At 36.4% G+C, this 19,710-nt stretch overlaps 1 protein-coding gene across 1 annotated transcript in view; it reads right to left on the bottom strand.

Annotated features, from left to right (window-relative positions):
• Positions 1-19,710, bottom strand: part of LOC128943616 (nipped-B-like protein) — a 141,508-nt gene that overhangs the window by 31,184 nt on the left and 90,614 nt on the right. Inside the window, exons 10-21 of the mRNA XM_054286511.1 lie at positions 16,141-16,323; positions 13,214-13,411; positions 12,996-13,067; positions 12,822-12,911; positions 10,772-10,875; positions 9,181-9,267; positions 6,758-6,989; positions 6,319-6,470; positions 5,883-5,963; positions 4,723-4,823; positions 1,557-1,695; positions 1,273-1,355 (exon numbers count right to left, since the gene is read on the bottom strand). Of these exons, the coding sequence (XP_054142486.1) occupies positions 1,273-1,355; positions 1,557-1,695; positions 4,723-4,823; positions 5,883-5,963; positions 6,319-6,470; positions 6,758-6,989; positions 9,181-9,267; positions 10,772-10,875; positions 12,822-12,911; positions 12,996-13,067; positions 13,214-13,411; positions 16,141-16,323 (1,522 nt within the window). The remainder of the gene's footprint in view (positions 1-1,272; positions 1,356-1,556; positions 1,696-4,722; positions 4,824-5,882; positions 5,964-6,318; positions 6,471-6,757; positions 6,990-9,180; positions 9,268-10,771; positions 10,876-12,821; positions 12,912-12,995; positions 13,068-13,213; positions 13,412-16,140; positions 16,324-19,710) is intronic.

Below are 19,710 nucleotides of genomic sequence, written 5' to 3' on the forward strand. Positions count from 1 at the left end.
TGTTACTAAGGTTTTTTATTTATTGTTTTGAGGTAAAGTCTGCATTAACTTGGATAAACAAAGTAGGTAAAATTCCAAAGCTCAAGCTAGAGTAGGGTATTTAGAAGGTGTTGTGTCCTTAAACCTGGTCTGACTTAACTCACAGTGATAAGGCATCTCAGTATTATGTTCCAGAAAGGTTAAAATCAGAATGTTAAAAAATCAAAAGATAACATATGTGATAGTGTTTCACCTATATGTGACATCCCTAACGTTAATTATATCAGAAGTATGCAGAGAAATGCAGACAAATTCATAATCAGCAGCAGAAATAGTCCAACACATTTCCTTCTAATTTTAGTTAAAAGAAAAGGTGGAGGTGTTGTAGTGCACTAAATAGCTTATTTAGTTGGTGTTTTTACCTTGGGTGATGGGGAAATTTTACTGGGTATGTCAGGTTTATTCCCCCTTTCTTATCTCATGGTTTATCCCCATACCCCCCTTTCCCTCAGTGGTCTGTCCCACGGGTGGCCCCTCCCCTCGCCCTAATGGCATCCCATTGGCCACGGTCCTCTTCCCCCGTCCCCTTTCCCTGGGGTATAAAACTGCACTGCAAGGGGGCCACACCCTCTTTGCTACTTGGGTGGTCTCTGCCACAGAAGTGTCCTGTCTCAAGCTAATAAAGTGGATACTCGTCTCCATGTAGCGAAGACTGTCTATGCAGTTCCGTGTGGGCTTTAGTCCTGAGCAAGCTGGATTTGGACTTATATAAAGCCCAGAGACTCACGGTTACTGCAAGATAGCTCATAAACAGCGTTTTGGCTTAACAACAGAAATCAACACGATAAAAAACCTCAGGTCTTCTTACAAATCCTTTGCTTATTCAGGTTTGATTTTTTTCCCTGCTGAGCTATTGACATTTCTAACTTTACCTAAATGAAAGTAATTTTAGGGTTTTTATATTTTGGTCCTTTTGATGACTGAAATAATCTGGTTTCATCACTTAAATATTTACTCAGCCTTCTCTTCCATGTTTCAAATGAGTAAAAGATCCCTGATAAAAGGATCCTATATAAATTATCAGATAAATTCTTGAATGTGTTCTTAAACTCTGCAGACTGTTCCATAAATTTTTTTTTCCAGACAGGTAGCTCTCTCAGAGATGTATAAAATATATTGTTATAAGTAACTTTATTAGTAGTCATTTAGGATTGCAAAGTGGTTTGTCTTAAGGTGTGACATTTTATTTGGAGTTGGTTTCATCAGTACACTAAAGAATGCAACAGTACTTACTTCTTAAGGAAAATAGAAAGGAAGTTTTGTGCTGTTCTCATGGCTGTTTCATATGAGTTAGTCATAAGCACATCTTGATCCACCTAAAAATAACAAGATGTATTTTTCTAATATTTTAGCATGCACAGAAATATAATTTCCAGACCAGCCTTTCTCATTCATCAAATAATTAGAGCTGACATAAAATTAAAAGGCTTGATTACTAGAGCACCATTATAAAATATTATACCTACAGTCATTCCTGTAGCAAAAAAAAAGAATTATGGCTCTTAAAAAAAACTTACTTTTTTGTTTGATTCCTCCTCTGAATTAGAATCTTTTTCTGTTGATGGCAAATGCACCACACACTGAATAAGCTGCAGAACTAGTGCTGTTACCATCTGAATATACATAGGCTCTCCATCAGTGTCACTGCTGTTTAATCTGTTAATAAGACAGCATTAGCACTAAAACTAAACAAAAAACCAAAAGAAAACAAAAAAACCCCAAACCAAAACAACAACAACAAAAAAACCCAGATTTTTTTTCTGTCCTAAATAACATCTTTCCTAAATAATAATGAAAGCTAGGAATCTGTGTTATACACATTTATCTTGCCATCTGCTCTCTTATGCAGTAAAAGATTTGGTCTAACTAAAATGGTAAGCATTATTCTCAGTCCAAAGAGATGAACTGAAAGAGCTCACAGATGGGACATCAGAATGTCTGTGAAGTTCAGCAGCAGAAAAATCTTCAGAAATATTTAATAAATCAAACACATCCATGCAAAGGCACTTACTAATAGGCTGATTCTGTATAATGCCATATCCATTTCCAACACAACATTAAAAAAATAGACCAACTTTGTAATAATAATTTATTACTTATACATTATTCAATGTATCTGAAATGTGCAGGAATTTTAAATGAGAAATTAGAGACCATGACCTGGACTGGCTTCTACAAGAGTTACACCTATGGTAATCTCAGGTAGTGCAACAGACAATAAACTTCAGCATGCAAGACTGTCTTTTAAGTTGGTATGATCAGCATGAATACACTCTACCTCACATTTCTCCCTTTCCAAGTGATTTAACCTGATAAATAGTGTGGTGTTTACTACCCATATTTTCATCAACATCACTTAATGTTGCCTTTAACAATATGAAAAGGTGATAATCTCTGACATAATTTTCCCTAAATTATCAAAATAATAACTGGACACAAAACAGATTGCAATTATTATCTTTATAAAATTATCTCTAACTACTTGTACAGAGAGAATATTTTCCTATAAAATTTTAGGTAAGCTGCACCCTTTATGACTATAGCCACAGACAGGGAATGTCCTTCAACAAGTTAGAGCTAGGACTCTAAAGATAAGCAGTGCAGTCATGGCCTTGAGACAGTAACTTCCTTATAGTAAAAGTCCCAATTCAAAGATGGTATCTACCATTTATGCTCCTGTGCCTAACACCTTCCTATTTACTAGATCTCTCTGATGTCTATAAACAAAACAATAGGAAATACTAGGAATAAGCACTCATGTTAACATTAGAATTGCTGAATTCAACTTCAGTTTCCATGAATTTAATTTTCCTGGATATTTCCTGTTCATCCACCCTGGGTCAGACAACCTATTTCATTGACAACTTGTCTGTCTCCAGGGAAAAGATGTATGGAAGCAAGGAACAAAATCAATAGTAAAACCAAATGTTTTAGAATAATTTGCAGCATCCAAACCCAATTTTAATTAAAATCCATCCCAGGTCAGGTTCTTTCTCTAATTTCACCTGAAACTATACTATTATTCAGAAGATGCACCGAAATCCAGCTGAAGCACTTAAAAGACAGTTAAAGCTAACTGAGCAGTTTCTAAATGAGACTCAATCAAAGGAGTATTAGATTGATTTCATGGAAAGAATGCTCTGAGCATGTCTTTAAAGAAATTCAGCCAGAATTTTCCTATTATGCTTTAGCAATGACATTGTATAAAATCCATCTAAACAGAACCAAAGCATTTTCCAAGAAAAAACTTTTGAATTCATAATAACATTACAGTCATTTACATACTTAGTGAGACAGATAAGATATTGCAATTAGTTTGTGTTGGGGTTTAGGATCCTTTCCTTTCTTTCTCGAAAATAATTTTTCCCCAAATGTGTTGCTAGGAAACAATAACAACCATGTACTTAAGAGAGACAAAAGAAGTGGTCACAGATCAGGGGAGGGGTGCAGCTGGTTACTCTCTCTTTTTACCTGGGGGTTTCTCTGGGAAGGGCAGAGATACCGTGAGTATGGAATCGGGCTGGGGAAAAGGGGTTGGGTGCAGCCCCTACCTCTCTTGTGCTCTCGGCATTGGGGAAGGCAGGAAGAGAGGCTGCTGTTGCCGTGAGGAGAATTTGTCACCACTGAGGGGCTCCATCTCCCGCTGCCTTTCTTCTACTGTGAGTGGAGCTTTGCTCATAAGAGTGGCCGTTGCACTGGGACCTCATTAACACTCTACTTCACCAAACAAAGGACCCCTCACCATCGAGCCCCTTTTCCCCCCAAGAGAGCCTGCTGTGCTCAGGAGCGGGGCTGTTGCTGCCCAGCCCCCTGCCATATCTTTGCCACTGCTCCAGGTTTTTGCTACAGTGTATGTAGCCCCAGCATCCCCTGCCTGCCAAGACGTCCCGTGTTCCCAGCTACAGCTGCAGAGCTTCTGATACATCTCATCTACCAACCCGGGATTTTGCTTGTTCCTGCCATGCCAACTTGCTACTTCCGAGAGTCCTGCTGGGGCACCGGGATTGACTGCTCCTGGGGGTTTGTAAAGCAAGCCCCTTTCCTATCCCTTCCTGTCTCGGTCAAGCTGCCATTACCCATGTGGTCTCCGAGCTCGCACCACAGCGCCCCCTGCAGCCGCGGGGGAATCATCACACCTGCCCTGCTTACCGGGAGTCACCAGCGCCCCTGCCGGCTGTGACCAATACTACACCAAAGGGGAAATAGTTTAAGGAGCAGGGAAGAGAGTTTATTGGGTTTTCTGTTCTTGTTTGCTGTTGCTACCATTGCTGTTGTTTGTTTGCCTTGTTATACATATACATACTAGTAAATAACTGCTATTCCTTTTCCTGTATCTTTGCCTGAAAGCCCTTTAATTTCAAAGTTATAATTTGGAGAGAAGGGACTAATATTTTCCATTCCAAGGGAGGTTCCCATCCTCCATGGCAGACACCTGTCTTTCAAACCAAGACATTTTGGAAGCAAGCATAAGTATGATGGCATAAGAAAGTGATTATTACAAAATACATTTGTCAGACAATTCTGCTCTCACTGTAGTGGTCTTGAAATATCAACCTCTAACAAAACATAGCTCATGGAGTCACAGATTTTTAAAGAACAAGTTAACACTGAAGCCTAAAATCCTACATCTAAAAAACTGTAAATGTTGCTGTCTACAAATTATCAATCTATGTCAGAATTTACCTGAAATTTCTCAAACTCCTCTTGCTGGTTGGTAGTCTTGCGAGGGAAGTGAAAATTTCTTCTAGTATTAGCTGTCTATGTTTTTCATACCTGGAGAACACCTATTTAACAGTAACAGAATTGTTAAAAAACTATTTGTTGTTACATAAAATATCACCTGTTAAATAGATTTAAAAATTATATATAGAAAAATACTCTTTACATGACATTTAAATAAAATATATTTAATGCATACCTTGCTTTAAATGCATTGCTTTGTTTTTTCAAAGCAGGCATTTCTTTATAAAATACATAAAACCCTTTTCAAATATAGCTTTTTTAATCTTCAAATAGCATAAATGTGTAATAGCTCTTAAAAATATAATGTGTTTTAAATTTTGTTGCCAATACTACAATACACTGAAAGTCAAACAGTGTAAGGCTAAGGTATCAGACTCCAGTATAGAGCAAAAGTCTGTGGTAACATACATTAAATGAGAACACATGTATAGTTTTAGAGTACATGTGAGAAAACTAAGCTTTGATGTTTGCTTGACATGACATATTAATTCAATTTATGGAGTCAGGATGGTAGAGTTTGCCTCTCCTTTTGTTCAGGAAGAATTACTTTTATAAATACTGGAGTACATAATCCTTACAAAGATGAAAAACTTTCACTTGAACAAACACATCTGTGTGGCACTGCAGTTTTCCTGAAAAAATATTTAATCTGCCCCATGAATTTTTCACATAGCCACCTCTTCTGAGGAAAAGAACTTGTTCTATTATATAGTTCTATTATATATTATATAGAACTATCTTACTAGTTCTATGGCTTATACCATTGCATAAACTAATCTTAACAAAGGAGGTAAGAAAAAACACCGTTAAGATTTCTTAAGATGAGGAAGGGGTTTGTGTTTACACTTTAAACAGCATAACCAAAATTAAGTAAATTCCTTGGCTTATGTAAGCTATTTCTTCCTATAGAGTACTCTGCAAATGCGAGGAGCTCAAGTAGCTTAAATTTTGTTCCTAGATTTTGATACCAAACTGTGAAAACATGCAAGAATAAAATTAGTTCTAAGCTCCAATTCTCTACCAGCAAATACATAGCCTATATAAATGCCCTAATAACTCTCAGAAGAACATGAAACTACTGTAAATTAAAAATTACTTACTGCAGTCACTAATTTGATGGCACATAGCTGTAGTTCACTGACATTTTCTACAAAGAAAGGTGTTATTCCCATAGATGATATCTATTAACAGAAAGAAGTTATTCTAAGTATATTTGACTATTAAACTGATATTTATGCATTTTCACAAGTAGATTATTAATTCATCGGGTAAGGTATTCAACAACATGTATTCATTCATATGGTTTACAAATAAAGTTACTAAAGGATATTTTAATACAATCAGATTCAACTTTTCTTAAGTGTACAATAAAAGCTATTTAAGATGTGAACATTACTACAGAACAAACTAGTCACTACTGTTAATAATTCAAAAGTTTGTACTGGTTTCATATTTCATGTCATTGAGACAGTTACACTTTACAGTCTCTGGAAAAAGAAAAAATTCTCAGACAAAAATTTTTCTAATAAAACTTACTTGAAGAATAGTTGTATCAGTGAGAAGCTGTATCTCTAGCAACTCTGACAAACTGCTGACAATGTCACAAACTTTGTTATATAACATCACTATAACTCTTTGCTTGTGGGTGGAACACTTGGCACGTTTTGCTTTTGAACTTAAAACACCACCTAGAAAATAAAAAATATCTTTAATCTTTTCAGTATTTCACATCAGATATTAGAAAGATGATAATCTTCCTCAAAAAACGTCTCCAAAACAAGTCCATGACTACAGCTTTGTAAATGAAATTTTTTACAAAAGGAAAACTATTTAGTAAAATCAGCTGGAAAGCAAGAATTTAATATTTTCATAATTGCTTTGAATTCTGGATCCAAGATTCTTAAAACCGTTCTTGAATACCTGCACCTCAAGATATGCATATGATAACAAAATGCAAAACATTTAGCATACTAACCGCCATGAGGATCCACTCTATACACAGGATCATACTGAGGATAGAGAGTGTTTTGCAAATGAAATTTTGTGTATTGAATAACTCTTTCTATTACATCTTCAATATATACAGCTTTAGGCATATTTGGTGATGTCATAATATTGATAGCAGTAAGACAAGCATCAGCAGATTTTGTCACTCTCTCCATAATAAGATCTCTCCATAATCTCTCCTCATCTTCAGTGTCATTGTTCTGTAACAGGTGATAGAAAACAAGACTGTAAACAAGAAGTTAATTTTTTTTCCTTACCAAGTAAAATATAACATTATTTTAACACACTTACACACATACAAAATGCAGTATTACCTTTGTGATACAAAAATAGTTTGGTTTAGAAATCAACAAATGTTTGTTTTATTAGTAAAAGGCTTGTAACCCTGTTGGGGGTCAGGTTTCTTTCCTTTTGTTCCTTTTTAGTATAGAATTTTTTCCCATAAGTTGCTAGGAAACACTAACACTTGGGTACTTAAGAAAAACAAAAGAAGTGGCCAAGCTTAGGGGAGGGGGGATCTGGTTGCAGTTCTCTTATCTGGGAGTTTCTCTCAGAGGGGTAGAGATACCACAAGAATTGGGCAGGTGAAAGACAGGGCTGGGGCAGCTGCTAGCGCTTTCTCTCTCTCGGCTTTGGAGGAGTACAGTCGGAGCTGCTGCTTGGGGAAGGGAATTCGCTGCTGCTGCTGGAGCCCAGCCTGGAGCTGCTTCTTCTGCTGTGAGGTGAGCCTCTGCTTGTGAGAACAGCCACTGAACTGGGAACTTATTAACACCTACCTCACTAAAAGAGGGACCTATTACCATCTGCTTGGGTGCCCGGGATCCTGAGCTTGCCTCTCCCTGCCCTGCTGGGAGCCAGGCTGCCGCTGCCCCGCCCCCGCTGCTTCTTCGGCACTGCTCCAAGTTTTCGCTGCACTGTAGCCCTGCACCCTCTGCCTGCTGAGACATTCTGCTGCCCCAGCTTGCTGCTTCTGAGAGTCCTGCTGGAGCACTGGGATCGACTGTCCCAGGGGTTTGAGAAACAAAGCCTCTCTTCCATCCCTTCCCATCTCGGTCAAGCCGCCATTACCGCATGGTCCCCGAGCTCGCGCCACAGCGCCCCTGCAGCCGCATGGGGATCATCGCACCTGCCCTGCCCAATGGGAGCCACCAGCGCCCCTGCCAGCTGTGACCATCACTACACCAAAGGGGAAAGTGCCTGCGGCCGAGAAGGCTGTTGCTGGGTTCCTGGTTCTGTTTGTTGTTAATGCTGTAGTTGTTGTTGTTTGTTTGTTTTATTATACATACTAGTAAAGAACTGTTATTTCTATTCCCATATATTTGCTTGAGAGCCCCTTAATGATAATTAATTTGGAGGGAGGGGGTTTACATTTTCCATTCCAAGGGAGGCTCCTGCCTTCCTTAGCAGACACCTGTCTTTCAAACCAAGACAAACCCTAAGTTGCAGGTCTTCAATATCTCACTGTGTTCTTCTGGTAAATCACAAAGAAGCTTTCTGTGTATCATTGGGAAGCACTATGAAGGAAGACTGCCACAGTCTCTATTTGAGAATTATGTACCTTAATCAAAATCTAAACTCATTCATCTAGTGTTTTCTTCAGTGGCTTATACATACCAGTTGCTGCCTTGATCAGTCTAATTTTTGCCACTAGAGAGAATTCTTACACAAAAAGACTGTTAAGTCACACAAAACTCATGAGAATACAACTTTCTCCAGAGACCAACTCATCTATATCAATGGGTTTAAAACATGTCTTATCAAATATGACCGTATAAGGACTCAATGATCCTTGGGGTCCCTTCCAACTCAGCAGATTCTGTGATTTAGATTTAGCACAGGGTATGGAATCTCTGTATTTCTGTGTTTCCACAAGTCATAAAACATACATGAGGTTAATTATAACCACACAGCACTACTGAAATATTGTAATAATGTTATTAATAGCAAAACCAAGTGAAATTTTTAATAACTTCTCTGGTACAGAGAAAAACAATCTTTCTTGCCTGTATAAAAGCACAGGCTGTTATGTTTCTTCCACTGTGGTAGGAATGTTTTATGGAGACATAGAAAAGTAGAAAAAAAAATACCCAATAGTGCAAGTTACACCAGTTACCATGAATATTTCAGGATGAAACTACAATATTTAAAATTAGGTCCAAAGATAACCTTATTTCTCTGAATACATGTTTACTATAGTAAAACATACTGAAATAATATAAACTATAATTTTACTTCAAATCTTAAAATTTGGAAATCTTTTAAGCCCATGCATATTAAATCAGGAATTCATTTCAGACACATGCAGTATTTGAAACTATCACTATATAGGACTCAAGTGAAGAAAACCCTATTCTACACAATGGTGTGAAACAATGTAATTTGAAAACTCACATGGTTAAATAATGTGGAAAGCTTTGATCCATCTTGAATATTCTTCTCCAAGATATTCAAGACTTTTACTGTTTTATCTGTTGAGAGCTAAAACAAGAAACAAAACACATCAAGCAACTGTCGGAACATAAAGGCTTCCAGATTGTGGAAAAAAAGTCCAATCTAAGTATTGGATCTTGATTTGTCAGGTTTCTGACACAGCATGATTTAGAATGCTGATAACAGAATTAAACTAGTGAAAATATGTTCTAAGACTGCAATCAAACTTTATTTTCAGCCAGAAAAATACATAGAAATGTATTTTAAATTGCATAACAGTAATTATTGTTGTATAGTTGTATGCTTTTGCATTTGCTTCTAGAAACAGAAATTTACCCATTCTGAGTATCAATCCCAAATTCTAGCTGACTATATAGATCTTTATTAAGACAAAATCCAAGTTCTATGGACAAGCAGAAATAAAATTCCCTGATACTTGAGTTCTAATAAAAAGGAGATGTATTCTCAATAATAGTTCACTTTAAAAATTAGCATGTTGAAAAAAGTAACTCAAATTCACTTGCTGATGTTTTACAGAATTGCAATTAAATAATCAGTAGAATATGCTAAACTCCAGGAGAATTAGTTTCATTCATCCAGATACTATTGGTGCTCACCTTTAGAAGCAACAAAATTCTGATTTTATGCATACATGTAAGTATGTATGTGAATAAAACAGGTAACAGAGGTTAAGGGTGAGAACTATCAGGAAACAGAAACAGGCTAATATCATGCTACAAAGGAAGGTAGAGAGAACAAAGAAAGAGCCATGAAGAACATCTAAATCTCAGACTAAAGAAAACCCTTTAGCGTGACTTGTATAAGTGGCTTCACAGACACTTCATAAACATAAAAAATGGTAATGAGGAGGTAAAGTAAGAATTTAATACAAGACTGCCCAAAGCAAATAGTTCTAGGAAGATAAGGAAAGCAAGAATACTGTTTCTAAAGGTGTGATACCAACAGTTTTTGCCAACAGAAAGTTCCTTTGAACAGAAGGTGGGAAGAGTATGGAAAAGAAATCACAATATGCAGTCTACAAAAAATTAATCTTATTATCAGCTTAAGCATTAAATCTTTGAAGTTTGAAAGGACTCTTAGGAGAGAGGAAGGGAGTGGGCAACTCAGTGTGATGCTGGATGGACATCAGATATTTACATTGCACTAATGGCATATATCAGCAAGGGTGGATATTTTGGCTTTGCCAGCAGGTTCTGTTTTACTGTGGTTGCTCAACAGTAGCTGTAAGGAGCAAATTATGTGCTTTTGTGAAAGTAGATTAATTATTAGATTTTACTGCTCAGGCATGTGCTACCTATTGGCATATAGCGCTCTGAGTCAGCCCTAACACAGAGGACCATTTAAGTCTTGGCTTCAGAGACAGTAACAGTTAAGATGTGGGAACTTTTTAAGCACTTCAGCAGTAGCACAACTGTTCACAGTATTTGTCACAGATATACCTAAAGAGGGTGGAATATTAGAGGGGGCACAATTTTTTGTATGTTTAACAAAATTTAATGTTCAAAAAGAGTTAAATACTATGAAGGTGTACCTTGTCCATAATGCCCATTGCCTTGATTTTTGCAGATTCACTCCCCAACTCACTAAGCTGATGCTTTCCCAGTAGCAGTTCTTGTGGAATCTCATCATCATCACCTTAAAAGAAATTAATTAAAAATTATCAATCACATTTCTAATAAGACTTCAAGGAAACCAGTATTTTAGAGTCAATATGAAAAAGCCAACTGAAGAAAAAGAACTCATTTTCCAAATAGCTAGCATATCATAGCTCCATCTAATGAAGATTGATGATGACAACTTTTGGTGGTGTTAAAATGACTACTTGTTAAGTATGACTGAAAGTCATAGATTAAAAATATTTTTAATCCAAGGTTGTAGACACCATAGCTGTAGTGATTTGCTTACTAAGTTGCTCCCTTTGTTCTAGTTATAACAAAATTAACAAATGATCTGTTATCCATTTCAAAATAAAGTCATGTTGGTCAACCTGAGCTACTTCATCAGACACTTATGATAAATTGACTTAGTTTCTACTGAAATGGATAAGGAGCATATAGTGATTCAGTGCCCCATCCATAAGAGAATAAGCACTCTGCTGCTGAATTGAAGAATCAATCTCTGTCAGGCCAAAGGCCACAAAAGATGCAAAATTATGTGCCTCAGAAATTACTGGTGTATTTGGTGTGTATGTCCAGGTTTTGGTAGCAGGGGGACTACAGGGGTGGCTTCTGTGAGAAGCTGCTGGAAGCTTCCCCCATGTCTAACAGAGCCAATGCCAACTGGCTCCAGAATGGACTTGCCACTGGCCAAGGCTGGGTCAATCAGAGATGGCAGTGATGTCACAGGGATAATGTAGTTAAGAACAAAAAAAAGTTATTGTGCAGATGTAATTGGGGTGAGAATATGTGAGAGGAACAACTCTGCAGACACCAAGGTCAGTGCAGAAGGAGGGACAGGAAGTGCACCAGGTGCCAGAGCTGAGATTTCCCTGCAGGCCACTGTGGAAGACTATGGTGAGGCAGCTGTGCCCTTGCAGCCCAGGGAGGGCCACAGGGATGCAGAGATCCACCTGCAGCCTGTGTAGGAGCCCATGCTGGAGCAGGGGGATGCCTGAGAGGAGGCTGTAACTCCGTGAGATGCCTGTGCTAGAGCAGGGTCCTGGCAGGGACCTGCAGACACGTGGGGAGAGGAGCCCACACTGGAGCAGGTTTCCTGGTAGGACTTGTGACTGTGAGGGACCTACACTGGAGCAGGCTGTGCCTGAAACCAACCCCATGTAAGAGTGATCCAGGTTGCAGCAGTTTGTGGAGAGCTGTAGCTCTTGGGAAGGACCCATGTAGGAGAAGTTCATGGAGAACTGTTTCCCATGGGAGGGACCCCATGCTGGAGCAGGGGAAGGACTCCAACTCCTGTCCCTGAGAAGTGTCAGGAACAATGGGCGATGAACTGACCATAAACCCCATTCCTGTTTCCCTGTGCCACTGGGAGGGAGGAGGCAGATCTGAGAAAGTGGAGGGAAGGTGTTTTTAAGATCTTATTTTACTTCCCATTCTGCTCTGATTTTGTTAGCAATAAATTCAATTAATACCTCTAATTCAAGCCTGTTTTGCCCGTGATGGTATTTGATGTGGGATCTCTCTAGGTCCTTATTTCAACCCATGAACCCTTTGTGAATTTTCTCTCCCCTGTCCAGCTGTGGAGGGGAGTGAGAGAGAGGCTTTGGTGGGTGCCTGGCATCCAGCCATCTTACATTAGCATTCTTTACAGATACATTTGACAGAAGATACCCTAATGATGTCCCAAAGGGGTATCCTTTCCACTCCAAGGTACTATTATTTGTCTCACTGTGATTTATGTCCCTTTTGGATTCTGCAGGGAGGAAGGAGGATATTTTTCCTGTAGTAGCAAATGAAATTGGAAAGGTAAAGGCCTCCACTAAAGGTAGAAGCCATATAAATGTGGTATACCACAGTGTGTTTCACAGGCTATTAAATGACAAAGAAGGAAATTTGAAAATATGGAGATGCAAATTCCTTTCTTGTGTTTTTAATTAAGCATTTTGAAAATTTTTGCCATATTACCAAGTGCTGTAAAATCCATGTCTTCTAAATTTTCCAAAATATTCTCTATTGAAGCAGCAAATCTTTTGAAAGTAGAAGAATCCATCATTTCTGGTGAAAAAGAAATGTATACATAATTATTTTATATACAAACCAGAAAATACAAATTATAGAAAATAAATATTCTAAAATTACCTTCAGGTGTTAGTTTAGGTTCATAAGCTTTCCTCTTCTTTTGTTTTTCTTTTTTCTTCATTTTTCTAGCTACTAATTAAGAGAATAAAGGATTGTTTACACTTTTTATGCTTATATTCAATATTACATGTAAAGATGTTTATTTTGAAATGTTTAACATATCCTTTAAAATGCACTAGTATTATGGAAGAAATTATTTGTTTAAAACCATCAGTTACCCTCACTGAGGCTAGGAAGAGGAGAATAATCATCCATCTCAGAGTCATTGGGACTGCGATTACGATAACGGCCACTACCAGAAGTCCTCCTTCCTTCATGACAATAACCACTTCTCCTATGGTCACCAGAACTTCTTCTATCATGTTCTTCATACTCCCAAGCTTCATCTCTATCCTTTTTATGTCTTTTACGAGAAGCTAGAAATAAAATGCATTTTCATTATAAGGACAAAAATTCTACTTTTAATAGCTAGAAATTATACATTTGCAAGTTAAATACTATTCTATAGATGTTCTGTAAAACAAGCAAACACTCTAAAACTATCATATAAAAATCTGGTATGGAATTATTCTAACAATTTCTACAATTCTAACAATTTTGAATTACATGAAAAAAGTACCTAAAACTGGGAAAGATGAGCAAACATTTAAAAATAAAAAATTACAAGGCATTTGTCATTTTACACAAAGGAAAGTAGAACAAATCAAAATAAGTTGCATCCTTTCATAACAGAACACTAAGGTTGTCTAAATTCTATTATCTGGTGTCCATGTTCCAATTCAGTGATTGCTTTGCCCATCTAACACAGTGAGTTCCAATGATACTTGGTAACCTAGTTACTTAAAGATATTCTGTTCTGCCAAGACAACTAAAATTTTGTCTTGATATATATTGCAGGAGATTCAGTGTAAAGGAGAAAGCTGCAGTCACAATCCTGGGCCATGCAGCAAGTATATACCACAGAAGATTATTAAAATCAGTTTTCAGTTAGGACCAAAAAGCCTCACACAACTGAATGTTGAAAGATTGGGACAAATGTTCTATAAAAAACCAGAAACTTGGTGGAAATAAAGTGTGTCTGTAGAGGAGAATGGAGATTTCTTTGTTTTCAAATATAGTCCTGAAGGGCAAAGAGTGCTAAGATGTAACAGAAAAAGGATATGGAGAAAGGAGGTAATTTCATCCATGAAATCAGCCAACTCTCCATTATCAAAGGTAACAGGAAAGCAAGATGTCTAATGCAGACTTTGCTATGAAGATCAAAATGGCTCCAAAACATTACATTCTACACTAGAAGAGTTTATTATTCATGTGAACTTGCATATAGCAGCCCTGACATCTCTGTGTCTCTACCAAAGCCTCCTGAAGTTCAGAGAGGTATGACTGTACAGTGGGTCATTTCTGAGCAAAATGGCTCCAAGCATTCAGACAGAACTGGAACAGAATTGACAAGTTCTTTCCACAACCCCAGTTTATTGAGAAGAATAGGAAACATACCAGGATATAGTCAACAGTCAGCCCAGGCTCAGAACTAATGAAACCAATACTGAGTAAGAGGTGATACTAATGCTCTGCACGGCACCCTAGAGGGCTTCCACTTTTGAAAACTTCTGCGCAGAGGTGGTTCAAGTGTTAAAGGTAATAACTTAGTTCATGTTTTTGAGGCGTTCTGCTTATGGATCAGACTTGCTTCTGGAGGCAGTAGTCATGTTCACAAGGCCTGAGCTACTAACACTCAATTTTGAAACGTTTGAGAGTTAACTACAACTGAAGAAACAAAGAGCTGTCTGGGATAACTGAAGTGAGCATACTGGAGAAGAAAAGTAGTGGGTTTATGGGAAAAGACTTTACACATTTCAACTGATTCTTTTCCCCCATGAGGGAGTATTTTGTGGAGGTAGATTAAATCTGTCTCTGCAGTTTACAAATCATCAGTATCAATTTATGCTCTGTAGGACAAATTTTGACCCCAGCTATATCTCCATGAGAAAAGTAACTTCCAATATTGCTTTCCAGCAGAAATTTAAACTGATCAGTTTATCAATGCCGCACAACAAAATAGAACGTGTTACAGATGTGCTGACTCTGCAAGGCAAATAATATGAACATGGGAACAGCTATTCACAGTTATTGCTCTACAAAGTTTATTTTGAAGCAGATAAAATGACTAAAATGTAAGTACTAATAATATTAAAGAGTTACTATTAATTTTTATACATAAAGACTACTCAGAATATAAACATCCAATTTCCTTCTAAACTTTGCCAAACATTTATGCAATAACACAGTTATCACTCACTGAATGTGACTTAATCAATTTTTAATTCTCATAATTTAATTTAATGAAATGCCCTTTCTTCATGAGATACTCAAAGAAATTTATCTTCTATAAAAATAACTGTTCCATATTTTTAAAGTTCCATTTTGGACAACCAAGAGAATTCTGAAATACATATTTGTAACACTACAAATCTATTTGGTGTACTTGTCACAGATCTGTCGCAGACATATTTTCATGAAAAATCCTTTCCTTAAGATTTTTCCTCCCGAGAAGCTGAGAGGCCTCAGGAACAAAATGTAAACAATTATTATCTGCTGCTGTGGAATGCAACAGGTGGATCTGTGATTGGTCTCATGTGGTTGTTTGTAATTAATGGCCAATCACAGCACAGCTGGCTCAGAGAGAGTCCGAGACAGCTGCCCTTGTTATCATTCATTCCTTTCTATTCTTAGCTTAGCTAGCCTTCTGATGAAACCTTTTCTTATATTCTTTTAGTATAGTTTTAATGCAATATATATAATAAAATAATAAATCAAGCCTTCTGAAACATGGAGTCAAGATTCTTGTCTCTTCCCTCATCCGAAAATCCCTGTGAACACCATCACACAGATCTTTCATTCTCTTGATCATTTTGTCTTATTTTACCTGAATACAGTTTTACAGTATCCTTTGAGAAATATTATAATTTATTTTTAACCCAGATGTCCTCAATGAATTGTTTAGAAAGATGACCAGATCTCTTGAGTGGATGTAATGAACCTAGAATCCCTTAAAGCATATAATTACTGTGAAAGTTTTCCATAATTTACTTTACTCCACATATAAGAATTTCAACAGCCACTGGAGCTTACGTGTACTACTTACATTCAAAGGCTTCTTCACTGTCATTGTCTTCATCAGAACTGATTTCAGCATATTTTGGTTTCTCATTAACTGTGCTACGTTTGCGCTTGTTCATTTTCACACGTTCACAAAGTGGCATGGTGGATTCAATTTCTGCCAGGAGATCAGGAGGTAATTCCTTTAACACTGACTGATCTATGCTACCTATTAGTGAAGAGAAGAAGAACAAATGTGAACCTGGAGATAATAATAAAGGCTCAACACTACAGTCCTTTCTCAGGAACTGCTTAAAGTATATCCTCTAATAAATATTAGTGCAATGAGATATACTTACTTGAATGTATTTGACAGTTGCATTTATTGTTCACACTGCAAGTAGAAATTAACACAATATATTGCATACACAATTCCTTCCATAAAATATTTTGTTAGGCATATAAACAAATTTAAATTAGTGAATTTCCTTTGTAAAAAGACATTCTTGCTCTATTTCCACAAAATTTAGTCTTATTTTGGTTCATTCTCTGAATTCAGCAGGTTTTATAAGTGTATGTAATTTAAGGATTCATTATGCCTAATTAACAGTTCTGTTTATTCTCATTCAAATTGTTTAGTGCACACAAGACAGTAATCTTCCTATTTCCAGCAGTTATAGACAATCTGTGGCGGAATCTGTGGGGTCTTATCCCTAAATACAGACAAAATCATTGACATTTCAATCTCTGCTTCAGATTTTTTTTCTTACCTCTTATTAGTAGTTTTATAATGCAACCCAAATTTTTGCTTGATTTTTTTACAAAACATAATTGAAATATTTTCATTTAATATAGAAAAACAGCAAGCTGAAACACATCAGTTTTCTTTTCCACAGAGGTAAATACTTAGATATCATCACATGATTCTCAGCACATTTTGAAACTATGATTAGGCCCATATGGTCACTATAAAGGAATTTACAGTCAAAATATTTTACAAGTGACACAAGAAAACCAAATTAATTCCAAAGTATTTATTGGGGGTTTGTTTGATATCTTTATTTATCAAAGAACCTATTGCACAGATTTCAAGATTATTGGACTAAACTGTTAACCTTTTTCCAACAACAGAACAAATGCCTTTGTCATAAGTGCCTCTCTCTCCTTCCCAAGAAATAGAGAGAAAATCACCCGCCAATTGCTATACACACACAAATTCTCCAAGAAATCATCTTCTGGATGATAATTCACTTTTTAATTACATTAACTATATCACTAACATAACTTTCTAAAATTTATTTCAAATTTTAGACAAATATTCCATTTTCTAATCCAAGTTTAGTTCCTCCCCCACTTTAAACAACTTAAACTGGAATTAGAAGAGCCTGAATAAGAGAAAATAGTTTCCAGCAATAAAATGTTTTTAAAGTCTCATATATTACTGGTTTCACATATCTCTACAATGAAACTAATGATCAGAACATTATTTTTCTACAATTCTCAGGTATATTTATCAAGTCATCCCATTTAAGTGCATTTTAAAAAGGATGTAACTTAAAATATTGGAGTTTTCAAACTGAGGTAGGAAAAGTTATTTGAGGATAGCAAAAGTTGTTCCTGCTTCCCCCATGCTGTAGTCACTCATTTATTTGCTTTTAATTTCCATCCTTTGATAGTCACCACCTGACAAAGTTCTAAAATCCATAATATTGCTTTTAAAAATGCTAGAAAACATTTCACGGTGTTGTTTACTATGGCGCTTTGAAATTATTAGTCTTCGTGGATTGGGCACTAGATTGAAGGTTGTCAGAAATAAGACAGCATGGACAGATCAGTTCCTCTGTGTGCATCGGCAGCTGACTGGATGCCAGCCAGGTCTAATCTGGATACTGCGTAGCCATGTCTGAGCAGTGGTATCCCTACACTAATACTCTTTGCATGCCTATGCAATGTCTGAACAGAGTTAGCATACATTCAGCTTCAGACTAAAGAAAAATTTGCACATACATGTTCAAGACAATTTCTACAGGTAAAATTGCTAGAGGGCCTCAGATCCTGGGTTATTTTAACACAGATTCTCCACGCACTGTTGGTAATTTCATTGAAATCAAGGGGACAATACACAAGAGCATAAAGCCTATAGGACATCTGGCCAAATATACTGCAAAAACCAGCTACAAGGAAAGGAATGAAATTTGCATTATGATTCGTACAGATGCTTAAATGCTTGATGGGCTAGATGTACTTACACTAGCAGGAGTATTTTTCTACAAATATATCTTTAAGTCTCTCCCAGTCTACAATGAAAAGTAAATTTAAACCCAGAATAATTAGTAAGACAGATTGCTTGGAAAGGAAATAAGAAAAGGAAACAAATCAGTAATGGATTCTATACTGATCTTGTCAAGAGTTCCGTAACCAAATTCTAATTCAATCCAATATCAAATTCAGTTTTAAAACTATGCCTGAATGTTTAATCATGTAATTTTAAAATTGTGAACATTTTGAGGAACTGTTAGAACAGAATTCATTCTTATTTTCCTTATACTGTGCACAAAGAACATATCAGTAAGACTAAAAAATGATATATTTTAAGTAAGAAAACCCAAAAAACCCACTCACCAAAACAAGAAGTAAAAAGTCACAAGCTACTACTTTCATACCTCCAAGGAATATCTATTCTTGCTTTCCTTATTGATTTTGTTCTGGAGGTAGAACACTACTCAATCTTAAAAAATAAGTCAATTACCACAGTGTTAATTATACATAAATGAAAAATAAAAATGCAAGTACTGTAAATATTTGGAAAAATATTTCCTTTTCAAAAGTTCTAAGTATTCTATGTTCTCCAATATAATTTAAACTAATGCTTAAACTGTACTTTCTCCGGTTACAGATATTTCAGATGACAATATAAGCTTCCCCCTTTTTCTTTTATTAGTGAATATGAAAAGCTTTCTGGAATAAAGAAGGGAATAGCAGAAAAGAGAACAGTAAATTATTGCAAAGACCTCAATAATCTATCTATAAAGTGTTTTTGTCACATTGCTCCCTGGAATGAGTCTGCTGAATGCTCAGTTTCCTTAGCTGCTGAGGATTGTAAATAACCAAATCTAAAAAGTGTTTTACTCATGCAGTACACAGGAGTTGAGCATGACTGCACATGTATAAACAATTCTGATATACATGGAAAAGGACTCCCTGTCCTTTCTGAAGAATTTCAGGGATACTATATACTGTGAAACTTCAGTCAAGATTTTAAAAATATTTTACTTTATTAATTATGTTATTTTGAGTCAGGGCAACCCAATCTTCACTAGAAACATCTTACTAAATTCCATTTTTATAGGTCCATATTTTATAATAAATGTACTATTTGTAAAGAGTAATAGAGAAATACTTAAGGTATCCAGTTCACCATAAGAATCCAGTCACATGGCAACAAACATTAGGTTATAAACCCCATACTAATGTCTTTTCAATCTACAGGATATTTTTCAAAAACATTTGAAAGACAATAGAACACAAAACCATTTGAAGGAATCTACAAAAACATGTATGATCAACTTAAGTTTTTCAATTTGTTTAATAAGTTTGTGAAGAGCTGGTACCTACT

The sequence above is a fragment of the Melozone crissalis genome, unplaced genomic scaffold (assembly GCF_028551555.1).
Source record: "Melozone crissalis strain CALT ecotype California unplaced genomic scaffold, PUWL_Pcris_2 ptg000049l_1, whole genome shotgun sequence".
NCBI lineage: Eukaryota > Metazoa > Chordata > Aves > Passeriformes > Passerellidae > Melozone > Melozone crissalis.